The 20,527-nt window shown below is 42.6% G+C and overlaps 1 protein-coding gene across 2 annotated transcripts in view; it reads left to right on the plus strand.

Annotated features, from left to right (window-relative positions):
- Positions 1–20,527, plus strand: part of rad18 (RAD18 E3 ubiquitin protein ligase) — a 288,130-nt gene that overhangs the window by 239,337 nt on the left and 28,266 nt on the right. For both annotated transcript variants that reach the window (XM_080184080.1, XM_080184087.1), the window contains exon 12: positions 15,997–16,059. In XM_080184080.1, the coding sequence (XP_080040206.1) occupies positions 15,997–16,059 (63 nt within the window). The remainder of the gene's footprint in view (positions 1–15,996; positions 16,060–20,527) is intronic.

A 20,527-nucleotide genomic window follows, 5' to 3' on the forward strand; every position in this document is an offset into this window, starting at 1 on the left:
ACTTTCCTGGTCACTATCCAGTGTCCTCTGCAGGAACATTTGCAGATGAGGTCAAAATTTGGTTGCTTTTCCGTGTGTCCTTCTCTCACCGAACTCCAATCTTCCAGGCAATGAGGCTAATTGGAACTTGTCAATCCCTAATTGAAGTTGGAAGCAGCTCAAGAGTCAGTTTTCATGGTGGCACAGTGGTTCGCACTGCTGGCCTAATAGCACCAGGGACCCGGGATTGACTCTGGTCTTGGGTGACTGTGTGGAGCTTGCATGTTCTCACCATGTCTCATGGGTTTCCTCTAGCTGCTCTGGTTTCCTCCCATAGTCCAAAGACATACAGATTAAGACATGCTAAATTGCCCCTTAGTGTCTAGGGATATGCAAGTTGGGTGGATTAGCCTTGGCAAATGTGTGGGGTTATGGGGTAGGGCCAAGGCGAGGACCTGGATGAGATGCTCTTTTGGAGAGTAGGTGCAGGCTCGATGGTCCAAATGGCCACTTGCTGCACTGTAGAGATTCTGTGGTTCTTCTTGAAATTTATTAAGGGTTACTCCTCATTTTTCAGAGGAAATCATTTTTGTTTTTCAGGAGCTGTTTTTTCATTCTTATTTATTCCTTCATTAGATGATGCAGTCATGTAGTGATACTATCATCTGTATTTGTGTTGACATGTAGGGTATTTGGACTTGCACAGAAACAGAATTAGAAGAATTCAATTCAGAGCCATGGCACACAAGGAAAACAATAATTTCCTATATACCGCCATATTTAAATCAACACAGAACAACAGTTAGAAATTAGCAACAAAGTTTTTTTTTTGAAATAATTGATATACTTTCACACACAACAAAAAGCCTTCACCCTAAATATGCCTTCCATGGACTGCAAGTTTACAGGTAATAGGTTTTCATCATATATAGACAAAGCTGTGAGATTTTAACCAGACAGCTACTACCCTTAAAATTGCCTCTCAGATTTCAACCTTAATCTAACATCAATTACTGTTGTTGGAAGAATATTCCAAACTTCTACGATCCTTTTTGTGTGGAAGTGTTTCCTAATTTCATTCCAGAAAGATCTGATTCTAATTTTTAGATTATGCACCCTAATCCTAGATTCACCTAAAATAATTGATCATTGACCTCATTACATTTCTTTGATTACAACAGTTACCAGATATCCAACATATTTCGTTGTCTGTAAAGGGATGTCCTGAGATCATAAAAAATATGACAAAAATGCAAGTAGCCCATTACTGTTTGGGATTTTAGTATATGCAAAATCATTGCATGCTTGTCCCTAACCTCACTGCACCTCAAGTAATTCTCAGTGTGTGAATGCTTTGGAATGTGATAAGGCAGCTTTGCTAATCTATCTTATGAAATTAAACTATTCAGTGTTAAGTTATCTAATTAACACAATGCACATTATAATAAATCCACTACATTTTTCCCCATGCGATAGGTCCTGAACTTAATGCAACCTTAAGAACATAAGAACATAAGAAATAGGAGCAGGAGTAGGCCATCCAGCCCTTCGAGCCTGCCCCGCCATTCAATAAGATCATGGCTGATCTGTCGCTGCTCAGTTCCACTTTCCCGCCCTCTCCCCATAACCCTTAATCCCCTCTCCTATCAAAAACCCATCAACCCGCGTCTTAAAAATATTTAGCGAGGCAGCCTCCACCACTTCAACGGGCAGAGAATTCCAGAGATTCACCACCCTTTGAGTGAAGAAGTTCCTCCTCAACTCCGTTCTAAACCGCCCCCCTTTTATCTTGAGGCTGTGCCCCCTAGTCCTAATGTCTTTTTTGAGCGGGAAGAGTCTTTCCACCTCTATCCTATCCATCCCATTCATCATCTTATACGTCTCAATGAGATCTCCTCTCATTCTTCTAAACTCTAACGAGTACAAGCCCAGTTTATTCAGCCTCTCCTCATAGCTCAACCCCCTCAACTCCGGTATCAGCCTAGTAAACCTCCTCTGCACTCCCTCCAAGGCCAAAATATCTTTGCGCAGGTGCGGCGCCCAAAAATGCACACAGTACTCCAGTTGCGGCCTCACCAATGCCCTATACAGCTGCAGCAAGACCTCCCTACTTTTATATTCAATCCCCTTCGCTATGAAGGCCAGCATCCCATTCGCCTTCCTGACCACCTGCTGCACCTGCAAGCTGGGTTTTTGCGACTCATGCACAAGGACCCCGAGGTCCCTCTGCACTGTCGCCTGCTGCAGTTTTTCGCCTCGTAAGTAATAGTCCTTCCTACCATTTTTCCTACCAAAGTGGACCACCTCACACTTGCCAACATTAAATTCCATTTGCCATTTCCTGGCCCATTCGCCCAGCCTATCTAGATCCTTCTGCAGACTCTCCACACCCTCCGCACAATTTACCGTTCCACCAATCTTGGTGTCATCAGCAAATTTCGACACCCTGCACTCGGTTCCCTCCTCCAGATCATCTATATAAATGGTAAAAAGCTGAGGCCCCAGCACCGACCCCTGGGGCACTCCACTAGTCACCATCCACCAATCCGAATAGCACCCGTTGACCCCCACTCTCTGCCTCCTATTTGACAACCAATCCTCTATCCACGCTAACACCCTACCCCCAACTCCATGTCCCTCGACCTTCTGCAATAACCTCTTGTGAGGCACTTTGTCAAACGCAAAAGCCGGAGTCTCCCATACTGAAGTAATTTATGAACTCAGTGTCAAGTTTTCCTGGCTCCCTGTTAGCTGATTATTAATTTGCTCACAAACTTGCAACTATTCTTTTTCCTTTGCAGCCTCTTCGCCGTCCCATTTGTCCCCTCTTTCCCTCCATCCAGCAGCCTCCCTCTCCCTCTCCCCTCCCCCCCAGTCTCCCTCATGGTGTCTGTCCATCCCAGCAGCTTCCCCTTTGAAGCCTTTCCTTCCAAAAGCCTTTTCCATGCAGCCTTTTTTCCTCCATTAGCCTCTCTGCCCCCCCACCACCAGCTTTTCCCTCACAGCACTGCCCTCACCAGCCCCTCCTTTGTAGCTTCTCTTCCTCCCCACCAGCCTCTCTCTCACATCACTTCACCTCTGCTAGACTCTCCCTCATGACTTCTCTCCCATATGTATATTCAACAGTAATATCATAAGCTTTGTTTTTGTTCCAAATATAAAATTGTAGCTTTTTTTATAGCTCTTGCTATCTGCTTTGTAGCTCTTGTGCATCTTGGTTGGGGCGTGAAGATCTAATTTCTCTAATTCATCTAATTTACCGGAGGTTTTGATCAGTGAGGGCAAATGGTCTGAAGCAAATTGGTAATTAAAGAGTATAAAAATCAATGATGGAGGAAATAGTAGATATGAAAAATGAGCAAGACAGGAGAGAGGTTTGAGCAAGAACAATTCGTTTGGAGCGAGAAGCAAAACAAGAACCTGAGGCTGAGACATCAGCTACTTTAATTAAATGCAAAATTACCACAAATATTGTTTTGATGCGAGTTGTAATATGTTGCTACGTGGGACTGGATACCATCAGAGAATTCGGAAATGTTTCAGTCAATCACCAGTCAGGCCTTAGCCAGTGTTTATTAGCAGAGATCCAGAGATTTTGACGGAGGCAACAGTGGAAATTGTAATCATGTTTATGGCAAACCATAAATTTCTAAGTTGTCAATACTGAGAGTGAACAACAGCTTCCCGAAGTTGTGATGTCATGGCTATCTTCCAGCTGGTGACTGGCAGTACATCCATGTTAAGCTCTTGATCTGCTGATTAGCAATCTTCCAAAGAATTCCACCAGTGAATGCAGGCTCCTAAATGGTGACACATGTCTAATATGTATTGGTTTGTGGGCCAGGTAGTCTACATCACTTTGCTGGTTTCAGTATACTTCAGATGAAGTTATATCACCTCACATTTACACTGCATTTTGTGGCAATGATGCACAAAACATACATGTACTCACTAATGTATAGTGACATGCCATTTATTTTTTTCTAAGGATTTCTATCTACAGCGAAGTTCAAATAGTGTGGTTTTAAAAATCTAGGGGCTTTTACTCTGCATCAACTCATTCAAGCAGCTTCACATTGCAAGTTATTAGAGGTTTTGTCTTTCAGATAAGACATTAAAGCAAGGCTGTCTGTCCTGAAGAAAGAATGATACTGTTTTGAATAAAAAGTAGAGTTGCTCTCAGTGACCTGGCCGTATTTATCCCTCAGCTAGCACTACAGACTGTCTGGTCATGACCACATTGTTATCTCTGGGATTTTGCTGTGTTTCTCTTCGCATTGCCTATATTGTAATATTATAAAAGCAAAATACTACATGTGCTGGAGATTGAAAGAAAAATTGAAAGTGCTGGAAAATCCCAGCAGGGCTGGCAGCATCTGTGGAAGGAGAAGCAGAGTTAACTTTTCAAGTACAATACAACTTCTCTTGGAACTGTACTTGGAAGAAGTCAGTGAGGGTTTGATGGGCCGAATGGCCTCCTGCACTGCAGAATTATATAATTTCAATAATATTTTGCCTGTAAAGCATTTTCCGATGCCCTGACGTGCTGGAAAGCTCATTATACACATGTTTCCCTTTCTACACTTCCCTCGCAAATTCAGCATTGATCGAGGATCAATACTGGGGGAGTGGGGGGCTTCTTGCCATATGTGGCGCATTCTCTTTTGTGTGTACTTAGTCATTTCAAGTCTGTGATGAATAAGACTAAGTATTTCAGTTTTACTGAATATATAAAAGAAACCAAGGCATCGAATGAAATGCCAGACATTGTTTTAAATGTAGTTAATATCTTTTGAATTGTAGTTCTGTCAAAATTCTTTTACTATTTTTAGCAGCAATCCACAGATTTCCAGAGTTCTTCATAAACACTACAAACCATGAAAGGAAAAAACTGCAGTAATTTTCTTTTCAACCACAAAGGGTGTAATTGTGAAGTATGAATGCCCTTAATGTGTTCTGATCTGTTTCCTCGCTCCAAGAAATGGAAGAATTGCGCAGCAATTCGTGGCTGACCTGTATCTTATATGGATTAATATTAAAGGCTTACCTTTCTGGGCTGCAGGTCAGCCATCTTTTCACTGACATTCTCTCAGGTTCAACAGGTTCACAAGGCAGCATTCAGTTGGTAACAATTACTTCACCTTTCTGGCAAAGGGGGTACTTATACGGAGAACAGCATGGATTGTGTCCCTCTGCTTTCCTGCTTCTCAAAAGAGTATCTCTTCCGCTCCTTTCCTCCTGAAACAAGATTGCACAACAAACAACTGTACTGTCTTAATATGCAAAATTTAAGGACCTTAGTTCCTTGACATTGGATTAATGTTACATTCATTCCTTGTAGAATCCAGACAATGCAGAAGGAAGCCATTCAGCCCATTAGGTCTGTGTTGATTCAGCATCCAACCCAGGTCCATATTCCCCACCCCCCCCAATCCCTATAACCACTAATCCCACATCTTTGACATTAAGGGGCAATTTAGCATCGCCCATCCACCTAACTTGCATATCTGTGGACTATGGAAGGGAACCGGAGCGCCTGGAAGAAACCCATGCAGACGCGGGGAGAATGTGCAAACTTTACATAGGCAGTCAACCAAGACAGGAATTGAACCCAGGTCTCTGGTGCTGTGAGGCAGCAGTGCTAACCACAGTAATACATCTCATCCAAAGTAATCAGATTAAAGTTATCCGTTTAGTATTGCCCTATAGTACGATAGGACAATACAGTACCATCCTTCTATACTACAATAGTATATATAGTGTGCTACTATATACTGAAACTTTATGAGCGGCTCGGTGGCACAGTGGCTAGCACTACTGCCTCATAGCACCAGGGGCACAGGTTAAATTCCTGGCTGGCTCACTGTCTGTGCAGAGTCTGCATGCTTTTCCCTCACAACTAGTGTGCATCTTGGGACGCAAGGGGCATCTTACGGGGCGGGGGGGGCATGGTGGCACGGTAGTTAGCACTGCTGCCTCAGAACACCAGGGAAACAGTTTCAATTCCAGCCTTGGGTTACTGTCTGTGTGGAGTTTGCACATTTTCCCCGTATCTGCATGGGTTTCCTCCGGGTACTGCAGTTTCCTCCCACAGTCCAAAGATGTGCGGAGTAGGTTGATCGGCTATGCTAAGTTGACCCTGAGTTTCAGGGGGATTATCAGGGTAAATACATGAGGTTACAGGGATAGGGCCTGGGTGGGATTGTTGTCAATATTGCCTTGATGGGCTGAATGGTCTCCTTCTACATTGTATAAATTCTATGATTTCTAAGATTCTACTCAGTGGAACCTTCATTACTGTTTTAAAAAAAAAATGGGTATTTACATTGCCTATTTGAAAGAAAGGACACAACTAGAATATGGCTATTCTTCAGTTGAAGCCAAGCTGAGACATTTTTAATATTTCTTAAAGTAATTCCATTGCAGGAAATTCCTGCAATCTCGTTTCTGTCACTTTGCTTTGATGTACTGTAATAGAATTTGTGCAGCTTAATTTTCTTCCAGTCAAATACATCTGGGAAATATATAGCACACTGACAATGTTTGTGTTTTATCTTTATTTCTCCCTTATCTTCTGAAGGCATTGACTCATCCTGCCACACTATTAGGTAGGTGCCAGCAGCCTCAACTAGCTCGATCATGTGACCATTCTCCACATGTTAAGGGAGACAGTAATTGCCAGTGAATTATTTGATTACAGAAAGCATCATAGCTCACCACATATCTCTGCCATGTGACTTTCGTGCGTGAACTTCCTAAAAATGGGCTGAGCGTTTTCAAAGGATAAATGCGTGCACACATTTCACATGCACACTGACAAGCAACTGTACCTTGTGAGCACCTTACTTTCCAATCTTTGGCTTCTATTTCACACATAAACCAGTGGACCATTTCTGGTGCATATACTAGGAAGAATAACTCAGTATATCTAGTAGTTTCTGTGGAAAGTTAGATAAACCCCCATGTACTCCTTTATTAAAATGTTGTTGTGCCACGTCAACTATTCTCAAATATTGCTATTCAACTTCCCATAGAAACTACTAGACAAACTGAGTTCCTCGCCCTCATTCAAGCAAACTGATTATAACGTTCAAATATTGTACCAGTTATTATCTGTTAAGTTGATAAAAAATATTGGATTGAATGTGGAATCTTCCTGCTGTGTAACGTCCATCCCCCATTTTGCTTTTATTATTACCTACGCTGACAATAGAATGTATTAATGCATTCTAGCGAAGGTGACATTCAAAGCTTTTTGCTTTCAATGTTCACCTTGATACAGTGAGCAAGATCTGAATACAGGTAGACAATGAATAGATTGTTATTGTTTATACAGATATGGAGCATTATATGTGATCGAACAAGGCTTGAACCTAATTCATATCATCACTGACATGCGAAAATTCTGCAGAATATTTTGATTCATTGCTTCAGATTTTCCCAACATACTTTGGTCAGATCATCCCTTAAATATTTTTCACTTGCATTGATTTTTTTAAGTCACAAAATGATTTCTTCTCTTTCAGCTGTACGTGTTGGGCAGTTCTGGTGCTTGATTAGGCATTAGTGATGATTATGCTTTGGTTTGATCTTTGGCATATTATGAATTCTTCACAACCTCCTTTTACACTACCATTGTCAGCCCTGCCTTCAGCCTTCTCAGCACCACAGTATGGCTTTCCCTCCCTCAACTACTTTGGCTCTCCACCAAGCTCTTCTCCAAGGCACTTGTTAAAATCCATTCCTTTTCTGTGCTTTTTGGTCACTGCTCCTAATAGCTCCTTCTTTATCTTGCATGCTGTTTTCAACTGAAATGCCTTGGGAATTGTTTTTCCCATGTTAGAAGCACATGGATATTTGCAAATTATAGTTCCATGCTTGTGCAAGATTTAGATGGGGGTCTAGAATGATAGAATCGCTACAGTGCAGAAGGAGACCGTTCAGCCAATTAAATATGTACTGACTCTCCAACAGTGCATCTTATTCCCCCCTACCATACTATCCCCATAACCCCATGCATTTTCCTGATAACTCCACTCACCAACGTATCTTGGGACACTAAAGGGCAATTTAGCATGGCCAATCCACCTAACCTGCACACCTTTGGACTGTAGCAGGAAACCAGAGCACGTGGAGGAAAGCCATGCTCCTGTGCTCCTGAGGGACCTGACAGTTTGCTCCCACGCATAACTGCACATATCTCCAAGGCTTACTACTTACAATTTGCATCATCGTACACTGATGTGTGTTTAAAAGAAGTGTCTTTTCGCTCCATCTCCAAAATCTGAGGAATCTGAATATTTTCACATTCTCTGTTTTTAGTTCAGATCGCCAGAATTTGGTTGTAACATTATTCCAACTGGAAAAGGTGTTTCAGCCTCCCAAGTACATTGTAACATTTGCATCTTTGTACTGTGACCATAATTGGATGAAAGTAATTGATGGATCTATCCTTTGCATTTGTCAAGATACTGTCACCTGTCATGTAGATTTTTAAAAAAGCAAAGATTCGTTCCGAGGGGAATGGTAACGAAAAACGACGATGTTGTATTAAACATGAATGAAGCTTTAGTTAGACCTCATTGGGCACAGTCACAGTCTCCATTATTGCAAGAGTAATATATACAACAATGATACCAGAACTGAAGTTCCAATTATTAGAAAAGGCTGAACAAGCAAGGATTAATTTTGTCTAAAAATGGATAGGCAACGGGGAAGCCTATGCAGGGGAAGACCAAACTAGCGACCAAAAATATAAGATGATCACTCATAATTCAGGAAGTAATTCAGGAGAAACAACTTTATCCAGAGAATGGATCAAACGTGGAACTTGTTATCACATAGGGAGGTTGAATTGAATAACATTGATATATTTAAAAGGAAACTAGGTAAGTACATGAGTGAGAAAGAAATAGACAGATGTGCTGATAGGTTGGGATGTGACTCGTATGGAACAGAATCACCAGCATAGGCTCGGTGGCAGAATGGCCTATTTCTGGCTGCAAATTTTGCACAAGGTACCAAAGCTGACCAAGAGAGCCCAACAAGAAGAGCAGTTGACAAGATAACATTCCTTAGTTTTCAGCGAGAAAGAATGCAAAAGGATGTCATTGAACCTGACAGTTACACCAGTGATTAAACAACTTAAATGATTCCACAGACAATATTTACAGAGTCCAGGAGCATCAGGTAGAGGAACTTTCACTCGAGTACTAAGGCTAGTGTTGGGGAAGTGAACTCAATAAAAACATGAGCATTATAAAACAAACTATCACACTGAGCCATATAAGGAGATATTAGGTCTGATAACGAAAAGTTTGCTCAAAGTGATAGAATTTTTAAGGATCATCTTAAATGAGGAAGTGGTGTAGAGAGGTAAAGAGGTGCAGGGAGAGAATTCCAGAATTTGGGGCCTAGGCAATTGAAGTCACAGCCATCACAGGAGCAATTCAGATCAGGGATGCACAAGAAGCCAGAATTAGAAGAGTTTAGATATCTCAGAGTCCTGAGGTTGGAATAGATTACTGAAAAAATGCAAGCCATGGAAGTAATTGAAAATACAGATGAAAATTTTAAAATCAAAATGTTATTTGATTGGGAGCTGATATACATCAGTGAGCGTAGGTATGATAGAGGAACACAATTTGATGTGAGTCAGAAGCTCATGCCAAGGTCAAACATGACATCAAGGTTGCAAATAGAGTGGCTTCATCTCTGATCGTTGACAAGAGACAGGATAGAGTCACCAACAAGGGAACAGAATTTGGAGCGGAGACCAAAAACAATGGCTTTAATCTTTCCAATATTAAATCGAAGGAAATTTCTGCTTTTGCAATTCTGGATATATGATAAGTAGTCATTTAAATCAGCAACAGTGAAGAAGTTGAGAGAGGTGCTGAGTTTTAGCTGCATGTAGTCAGCATACATGTGAAAACTGATATGCTTTCAGATTATGTCGCTGAGAGGCAGCATGTAAATAGGGAATAGGAGGTCAAAGACTGACTCTTTGGGGACACCAGAAGTAATGGAGCGTTCATTATGGAACACTTTTACAATTCTGATCATACAATCAGGATTGTCTCCCCCAGTATAATGCATATTATCAAAAGGCTGATTTATGGTACACACTGTACGAAGGAGCCACAATATTTTTGAGTTCTATTATGTCTCTCTCAGTTCCCAATGTTTGGAATTTGTTTGAATTATTTTGCATGATGGATTTCAGAGCACCAGTAGCAACAGTAGAACAACTGAGTGCACACAAGATTGAATGTGTGCATCAGTTTAAAGTGTGCATCTTTGTGAGCTGGCCCAAGGACTTCCTCCAGGTTTGGAACAGGGTCTATCCAGCAACAACTTGCATTGATGGCCACTGTCAAGATGGAAAAATACTGCTAGGCATTTCATGGAGCCAGAGAAGGAGACAGTTGGAGATATTAAAAAAAGCTTGATCAGCTGTCAAATTAATTAAATTTGAATTAATTTGTACTATTCTCTAACCATACTGGAAATTAATGTAGACAGTTTTTAAAAAATATATTTCTGATACAGTGATGCTGCAGGGAATCCTGAGCAACGCTCTGATTCACAATTTTCTGCATCTGGTTTTCCAATGTTCCAACATTTTTTTTGACAAATAATGCAAGTTAAAAGTTTTCCAAATGGCCTTTCTTTTGTGCCAAATTAAGACTATTTGCAAATGTTTCACTTCATGCCAACAATTCAAAATTCATTTAAGTATTGTTCTGTTCTGCAATTCTAAACATTTCCAAATTTAGAGAAATTGACTCAAAAGACCATTTTTCCTTTATTCAGCTAGAAGGCTTGTTGTGAAATGTTAAGAGATCTTTAGCGCTCGGCAGGATGAAGCATCGCTGACCAGATAAACTGATTTCATTAATAGACAGCAGTGAGACGATTATGATGTATCAGTAAATTGAATGAAAAGAAATCTGTTTTTAATGAGTTTCAAATTCAAATTCCTGCCTGGAAATGTAGCCCTTTGGAATTAATTTACAAACCTCCTTTCCTCTGATTCCAAAGCAGCTACCATCTAAACTCCATCAGGATTTTTCCAGATCTAATTCCAACTTAGTGTCAAATAACGGCCACATTATCTGCTTTAGTGATATTGGTTCAGGGACAAATATAGACCAGGACACAGGGGTAGAACTCCCCTGCTCTTTGAAATAGTGCTGTTGGATCTTTAATGTCCACTTAAAAAGGCCAGTGGGCCTGTTTAATATCTAACCAAAAGGAAGAAACGTCCAAATATGTAGCACTCTCTCAGGGTTGCTATGAAATATCAGCAATAGACTTACACCTACAAGCTTCTACATTAGAGGTGTGAGTACCACCACTAATCCATGACTGAGACTGGCCTCAGCAATTGTAAGTAGGGATGATGAAATCAAACAGGGTTCATAAACCTGGTCACTATCTACTAATTGCTCCTGGAAAATACCTATGTGTGGTTTTTGGAGGACAGGGTCAGACTTGGCAGTGATTTCTGTTCCCCACACCCTAATCCCAAACTGTGTAAGTGTTGTTTGTTAGTTATATGTACATTAACTGTGTAAGTGATATAATGGAAAGTTGATTTGATTTATTATCACATTTATTAGTATACAGTGAAAAGTATTGTTTCTTGCATGCTGTACAGACAAAGCATGCCATTCACAGAGAAGGAAAGGAGAGAGTGCAGAATGTAGTGTTACCGTTATAGCTGTTGTTTGTCCATCATCATTGATGAGGATCTTGACACCATTAGTCATTTTGAGGCTGGTTGCGATGTGTCAGAAGATGACTGATCAGGCCAATTCGGGCACAGAATGTCCTGGCACATATTGGACAGACTTGTGTAGACACTGTAGTTGTTGCGCTGGTGGCTCTGGACATGCGCAGCTCACGCTTAAGTTGTGCTTCAACAATACACCTTGCTTTGTAAGTTTGACAGTCTTTGTGGATGAGGCAGCGCCAGATAGGATGGTTTTGTGCCAGTGTTTCCCAGGTGGTCATTTTTATGTCAAGCAACTTCAGGGAAGCCTTGAGTGTATCTTTGAAATGTTTCTTCTTCCCTCCATGTGAGTTCCCCAAAAAGGAGCTGCTTGAGTATGCGCTTGTCTGACATACGGATGACATGACCTGCCCACCGGGTCTGCACTCTCATCAGCAGTGTGTGGACTGATGGTAGACTTGCTCTAGAGAGATCTTCAGTGTCTGGTACTTTGTCTTGCCATCTGATGTGTAATATTCTGCGAAGACAAGTCATGTGGAAAGGATTGCATGTCTTGCATGTCTTTGATACACAGTCCACATTTCACAGGCGTACAGGAGGGTAGTGAGAACCACAGCACTGTAGACCTTCAGTTTTTTGCTGGGCTGATTCCTCGACGTTCCCATGCAGAGGAGTGCAGTCTACCGAAAGCAGAACTTGCCTTTGCTATTCTGCAGTTAACTTCTGTATCAATAGTCACGGCTTGGGAGAGGGTGCTGCCAAGATAAGTGAACTGGTCCACTGCCTGTAGTTTCTGCCCTTTGATTGTGATTATGCGTTCTGCCTACGGTGCATGAGAGCAGGCTGGTGCATGACTTCAGTCTTTTTAATGTTGATGGTGAGTCCAAAGTTGTCACAAGCCATGGAAAATTTATCCATGCTGACTTGCATCTTTGGCTGTGAGCCAGTAAACAGGGTGAAGTCACTGGCAAACAGGAAATCTCTCAGAACAGTCCCTTTCACTTTGGTAATAGCTTGAAGTCTCCTCAGGTTGAAGAGCTTCCCATCCACTCTGTACTTGAGGCTGATTCCAGCAATACTGTCCTGGAAAGCATCATTCAGCATGGCAGTAAACATCAACACATTTCAAAGACACACTCAAGGCTCCCCTGAAGTTGCATGACATAAACATGACCACCTGGGAAACACTGGCACAAAACCGTCCTACCTGGCGCTGCCTCATCCACACAGCCCTGTTTTGACACCACAGGTGACTGGGAATGCCCCAGAGGATTCTCCGCCATCCAGTACTCTGGCCATCGTGCCATCATGGAATTGGCGTACCATCTGAATGAACTTGGGGGGGGGCAGCCGAGCTTTGACATGATCCTCCACAAGTCTTGTCGGCTTAGTGTCAAAGGCTTTTGCGAGGTCAACAAAGGTTGTTTAGAGCTTGCGATTTGCTCCTGACGCTTCTCCTGAAGTTGGCACCCAGCGAAAATCATGTCAATAGTCCCACAACCTTTGTGGAAGCCACACTGTGACTCTGGAAACAGGCCCAGCTCCAGATGAGTGACCAGGCGATTTAGCAGGACTCTTGCGAAGGTTTTTCCTGTGATGGAGAGCAGCAAGATTCCTCGGTGGTTGTCGCATACTTGCCGATTGCCCTTCCTCTTGTAGAGCTGTATGATGGAAGCATCTTTAAGTCCTTGAGAATGGATCCTTGCTTCCAAAGGGACTGGAACAACTCGGTGAGCTTCTCAATAAGTACAGGACCAGCAACTTTGTAGATCTCTGCAGGTACGGTATCTGCCCCTGGGTCTTTGCCACAGCTTTCGTGACTGTGGCTACTACCGGTGGGTCATCCATGGCGCTATTGATATCAACCTGGGGAATCCTGTCTGTTGCCTTATCGTTAATAAATGATGGTCGATTGAGGATGGCTTCAAAGTATTCAGCCCATCTCTGCAGGATCTGAGCTTTCTCTGTAATGAGAGTTATACCACCTCTACTCAGGAGGGCAGAACTCCCAAGAGATTGAGGTCCATAGAGTGTGTTGAGGGCTTCATAGAACTGTTTTGTTGCCTGCCGCACAGTTTGTTTTAACCCTTATACGGTGGACAAATAACTGAGTAGACGTCAAGTACAATACAAGACTTTGACTTAACTTTGCGTGATTGACAAGTACCCAAGCAGATATTGGCCTTTATCTGTGCGCTTGTCTTGGTAGTCGTCTGTGTAGTCTGGTCCTCCCTTTGTTTCCTTCCTTCCTTTGTTTCCTTCGTTCGTTCCTTTCTTTCTTTCTTTGGTGTGGTGGCTCTCTGTCATTGTAGCTCATTCATGGGGTCAGAGAGAGAGATTCCTGGTTGTGCAGCACCCTTTATATACCCCATTTGGTTTCACGCCCCTTTTTGGCCTTTGCCATTCCATTGGTCAGGGCTTGATCACCTGATCGATAAGAGTCCAATCAGGTGCTACTACACATCGCTGGATGTGTCCCCAGCGGCCATGTCTGTAGGTGTTGGAGGCACATAGGTCACATACCACCCTCCTAAATAAGGGTTCACAGTGCCCCTATGTCTGGTACACAACCCAGTGTGACCAGAAAGTCTCTTTCATCCTGGAGATGAAACAAGCCAGTGTGACTGTAAAGTCCCTTTCATCCTGGAGATGACCCGTATCCTGTTTATTCGCTCGTTAGGGTTGCAGCCTGTTTGTCTCTGTCTTTAAACTGCAGCCTGTCGGTTTAGTTTCTTGCCCAATTGTCCCAGAGTGCTTTACAAAACGCCATTTTAGATGGCCCGTTTGGCTACAGTTTCAAGTCGTTTCTGTCAGCGTATCCCTGTATTTCATCTTGGCGCTCAGCCAGGCATCCTGCATTTTACGCAATTTATTCTGGACTGTCCTGTGAGCACTGGTAAAAGCATTTTTCTTGGCAGTTGATGATGGGTTGTTCTGACAGACCCGATGAAGATGGTGCTTTTCAACAAGTAGAGCCTGTATCTCCTCATCATTCTCATCAAACCAGTCATGCTACTTGCGGGTGGAGGGCCCGAGAACCTTCAACACAGATGTATGGACAGCATCCCTAAAGCGATCCCAGTCCCCCTCAGCGCTGCCTGCGAGGTGTAGGTCAGCAAACTTGATTCCTAAGTCTTCAGCCAGTGCTGAAGCTATGTTGGGGTTCTTTAGCTTGGCCGCATTGATTCTTTTCATAACCTTGTTTCCTTGTGCTTGCCTCTTGTGTCTGATGTGGAGCCTCATTTTGGAGACAACGAGCCTGTGATGTGTCCAGCAGTCAGCACCACTCATGGCCTTGGTCACTCTGACATCCTGCCTGTCTTTTCTCCTGACAATGACATGTTCGATTAGATGCCAATGCTTAAGAGCGGGAGTGCATCCAGGAGGTCTTGTTACGGGTAGGCAGACAGAAGGTTGTGTTGGTGATGAGGAGGTCATGTGCTGCACAGGTCTTCAGTAGGAGTAGGCCGTTGTTGTTATACTTGCCCACTCCATGCCTCCCAATGACTCCCTACCAGATTGCAGAGTCACACCCTACTCTTGCGTTGAAATCACCAAGCAAGATCAGCTTGTCGGTACTGCTCACTGCTGATAGTAGGGCATCTAATTCTGCGTAGAACTTGTCTTTCAACTCGTCCGGGTTGTTCATTGTGGGGGCATAGGCGCTGATCAGGGTGGCTTGACTTCTGTTCTGTAGCGGAAGCTGTAATGTCATAAGCTGGTCGTTCACACCCTTGGGTTGACTATCAAGTTTCCAAACAAGGTGACTCCTGATGGTGAATCCAACTCCAGCATCACGACGCTCATCGCTGCTGCGACCGCTCCAGAAAAAAAGAACAGTCGTAGCTAGGGTGTAAAAAAAATCAACTTAATAAGAGGTAGGTCCATTTAAAAGCCTGATGGCAGCAGGGAAGAAGCTGTTCTTGAGTCAGTTGGTATGTGACCTCAGACTTTTGTATCTTTTTCCCAACAGAAGAAAGTGGAAGAGAGAATTTTGGCAGGGTTTGGAGCAACAACCCGATGATGCCTACCATCTTTGTGATTGAAGTGAATGTGGTGATGATTTATTGTGACCATTTCTATGGAAGTGCTCTTATATTACAAGAGATGTTGTTCTCTTAGTATTGGGAAGTGAATCACTGCCAACTCCTATTGCTACTTGGCATTAGATGCACAGCACTGTTCAGCCCATTTGATATCTTGGTCAGGTTTTTCTGGACTACGAATACATTTAACTTGTTTCTGGATTTTCATTCAAACTCCTTATTCTCTTTGTGCAGCTCCGACTCTGATATTTGTAGAGATCGTGTGTATTCCCAGGAACCTACAGGATCAATAATCATGTGAGTACAGCATTTCACAATTAAAATTGCTTTTCATTTTCAAGTTGCATTCCCTGACTCTCCTTTATTTATTAGGAGTGAATTGAGCAAAAATGTTCCCAGTGTATCAGCAGATGTGTAAACCCTACGAGTTAACTATTCCATACAAAAATTCTCAATTTGTTCTTCAGTGATTCAACTTCCTGAGTTGCATGGTGTTATACTAATCTCTGTAACAACTTAACATTATATCATGTGTTTAGTAGGAGGCTATGGACAGGATGAGGAGTCACAGTGTAAAGGTTAAAGGAGTTGTTTGTGAGGAAGGTAGCATGGGAAGTGAGCACCCAAGGCACTGGAAGATCAGATGGGATGGGTGGTATAAGTTGATGTGCTCAAATAAAAAAAAGTGCCAGAAGAGAAAGAGTAGAGGTCAAGGTGAATCCGGTGAGGAAAGTCATGCTTCTGCTTCAATAGGCTGGACAAGGGACACGGTGGAATATACATCGGGTTAGCAATTTTGAGGAGCAGATATGACTCAATATCCATAGCTAGAGCCAAAATGTCAATTCACGAAATCACAGATAGGGAGTATATTTGTAACAAAGTGTGAACCTTCTGCAGGGTGATGTAGAGAGAAGCTGTGGCTGAAGAGTGAGTGAGGAGGATTATCCCCAGGTCAACCAGCTAGCCAGGGTATTTATCAGGAGAAGAGCTGTGATTGCTGCTGCGAGTAAAGCAGAAGAGGGGGCATGGTGGCATGTTACATAATACCTATAATGGATCAGAAAGAAACTGGAAAGTCCATAAAGAACCCAAGCCTGTGGTGATGACAGCAGATTGTGGTCAAGTAGCTGAGAAACCAAGAAAGATCTGTTGCAGAGGACAAGGCAAGGTATGCTTGTGAGACCAAGGCTGACATAAATTGTGGGAAATCAGAAACTTACTATTGGATATCCCAGTCTGAGCAATTTCAGCCAGATAAACTGGGTTGAGTGGAACCACCCAACATTCTTGTTCCCAATACTGATTCTGATTTAAAATTCTGGTACACACTACTGCCACTCTTTGTTGATGGTGGAAGGAGTAAATGTTTTTGGAAGGGGTAACAATCAAGTGGACTGCTTTGCCCTGGATGATGTTGAGCTTCTTGTGTTGTTAGAGCTGCACTTATCCAGGCAAGTGTAGAGTATTCCATTGCATTCCAGACTTGTACCTTGTAGATGGGGGACAGGCCTCAGGGAGTCAGTAGGTAAGTCACTCACTGCGGGGTTCCTAGTCTTTAATCTTTTCTGATAGCTACAGTATTTGTATAGCTAACCCAGTTTAGTTTTTGGTTGGTGGTAACCCCAGGATGTTGATAATGAGCGATTTTGCGATGGTAATGCCATTGAATGTCATGGGTGATGGTTAAATCCTCTCTTGTTGGAGATGATCTCTGTTTGGCATCACTGTGGCAAGGATGTTATTTGCTACTTGACAGTCCAGGCTTGGATATTGTCCAGGTCTTGCTGCCTTTGGACATGGATTACTTCAGTATCTGAGGAGTCGCGAGTAGTACTGAAGATTGTGCAGTCATCAGTGAACATCCCTACTTCTGACCTTCTGATGGAGGGAAGGTCATTGATGAAGCAGATGAAGATGGTTGAGCCTTGGACACTGCCCTGAGAGACTCCTGCAGTGATGTCTTGGAGCTGAGATGATTGACCTCCAATCACTTTCCTTTGTACCAGGTATAACTCCAACCAGTGGAGAATCTTCCCCCTAGTTCCCATTGACCCCAGTTTTACTGGGGCTCCTTGATGCCATGCTTGGTCAATGCTGCCTTGATGTTAAGGGCAGTCACTATCATCTCACCTCTGGAGTTTAGCTCCCTTGTCCTTGTTTGAACCAAGGCCATAATGCGATCAGGAGCTGAATGACACTGGAAGATCCCAACCAGGGCATCTGTGAGCAGGTTATTGCTGAGTAAGTGCCGCTTGATAACACTGTTGATGACCCCTTCCATCATTTTTCCAATGATCATGAATAGACTGATGGGGTGGCAATTGGTGGGGTTCGATTTATCCTGGTCTTGTGTACAGCACATATCTGGGCAATTTTCCACATTGCCAGGTAGATGCTAGTTTTGTACCTGTACTGGAACAGCTAGGCTAGGAGTGTGACAGTTCTGGAGCACAAATCTTCAGTACTATTGCTGGAATATTGTCAAGACCCATAGTTGAAAGGCTGGACTTGCCTTGGAGCCATTGATGGCAGGAGCCAGTGGACCTAAGTACAAGGGAAAAGATATTGTCGCTTCCTTCCCTTAATATGAAGTAACTCATATCCATTATTGAATCAATGGTAAGAATAGTTCTGCTAAAACCCAATTTGTGAAATCAATGAAGCATGAAACAATGAACTGAGTGTTTAATTTTCTGTGGAGGCGCAATTTATCGCAGTCAGAAAAAAAATCAATGGTCCATTAATTTAATTTGATCATTAAGGTTAAACAATTCTGTACAATGCATTAAACTCCATACTTAGTCAGACAATTTTCCATAAGGTCAATTATTTTGGTGTCTGTGTGTTTAGTGATTGTCTTGGATTAACGCTCAAACAAAGTGGAAAGCTGCAAGATGACTGATTAGAAAAAAATCTTTCCTCCGCAGATTAGTAGTTAGGTGAAATGATATTCAATTGGAGATCGGTATTTGTCTCAGATGATTGAGTGGGTTGGATGAAGTCCCTGACGGAACATGTTACATATTGGTTTCTGGAGAGGAACGACTCAATCAGGCAAAATAGTCTTTCCCATTCCAAACATGGCAATGACAACTTAATATGAATATGGAACCTTGGCAACTGTGTTCCTGTTTACTTTTTTTTAAGTGTCGGCTTCTTGAATAATTGTAATACACTGTCAATCACTTGCAATGCATATTTGCTAAAGGATGCCTGGCTTGAAGTGAGATTGTAGGATTGTCCTTGTATTGGGGAATGACACATAATTTTGCTGACCACACTGAAATTTCCTGTTGCATGTTGGGGATTTAGCAGCACCAGTTAGAATTCATAAACCTGAAATTCAGTTTGGAGTTAGTGATGATAATGAGGTACTTGGCATTCTTCTCTTCAGTCACCTTGTCATTCTTTCTTCTGATTACATAAGGTATATCTGAGAGATTTAATTTAAATTTATGGCCTCAGCCTTGACTCGGTGGGTAGCATACTCACCTTTGAGTCAGGTTTGTGAGTTCAAATCGCACTCTAGAGACTTGAGTATATAACCTGGGTTGATAGCAGGACTGAGAGGGAGCTGCACTGTCAGAGGGGATGAGATGTCAGACTGCGGTTATCTCAAGGTAGAGATCCCAAATTGCACTTTCGAAAAATAGCAGGGAAGGTCTTCCTCGTGTCCTGGGCAATACTTATCCCTCAACCCATAATACTTAGTTGGTGGTGGGAGTTTGGTTTATGCACATTGGCTCTCATAGCCCCTGTATTACAATAGAAACAGCTCTTCATTTTCTGCAAAGCACCACTGGTACATCCTCAGCATGAGAAAGATGCTGCATGCATCTTTAATTAAAAAAAATTGAGAAGTCAGTGCTTTGCAGAAAGCAATGTGGATTTCTTTGCTAAAAATTTAAGTAGTACCTTCAGATATTTTGACAAAGCATATTCAAAGATTTTTGTTGTAGAGTAAAAGATGGAAGATTGTTTGAGCAGCTTTTAGAATATGTAGTACCTCTCCTGGTCACTTTCCATCCAGTTTGTTGGATAAATCATCATATTCAGACTAAGCTTTAAATTGTATACAATTTATTTAACAATATATGGTCACTCTCAATAATTTGGGTGTTTCCAGATCATTAAACCGGACTTCAACAAATTTTACATATGTTGAAAATAAATTACATTATCATCGACTGTTAGGCTCTTCAGAGTCTAATGAAGATAAAATTCTCCTATTAACTCGTGCCATTGCAGTTATTCATTTACATTTTCACGATCAGCAAGCTAAATTCAGGATAGGCTCAGAGCCCGATTCTCCCATCGCGACGCGCTAACTTTTTGGCGCGCTGGGTTGGGAGATGCGCGGGTCGGCTATTTCACGGGATTCGCGCATGTGCACTCTCGCTGTCGGAAAGCAGGTGCAGTGGAGACCACATTGGAAACCAGCGGGAAGACCGGGGAAGTGATTTTAATTTGTTTGTAATTAAATTTAAATGTCATTATCGGGCTCAGGTCTGAATTCTCCGAGCCCAATAGCATCTCCCGCCCTGCCAGGCGTATTTTACCCCAGTGGGGTTTAAAGTAGCTCCCCATGTTTGAGGAATTAGCGGGAGAACACGTTGGACTGAACAGGGGGACAATTGGGGGGGGGCCCCTGAGATTCAGACAGCTGGGGGGTGGTGCCCCCTGGGCATGGGTACCCTGGTGCTGTCCAGGAGCATCAGGCAGTGCCAAAGAGGCAGAGCCTATTGTGGATGGGACTTTGGGA

Source organism: Carcharhinus amblyrhynchos, chromosome 3 (genome assembly GCF_965287045.1).
Source record: "Carcharhinus amblyrhynchos chromosome 3, sCarAmb.v2.hapA, whole genome shotgun sequence".
Classification (NCBI taxonomy): Eukaryota; Metazoa; Chordata; class Chondrichthyes; order Carcharhiniformes; family Carcharhinidae; genus Carcharhinus; species Carcharhinus amblyrhynchos.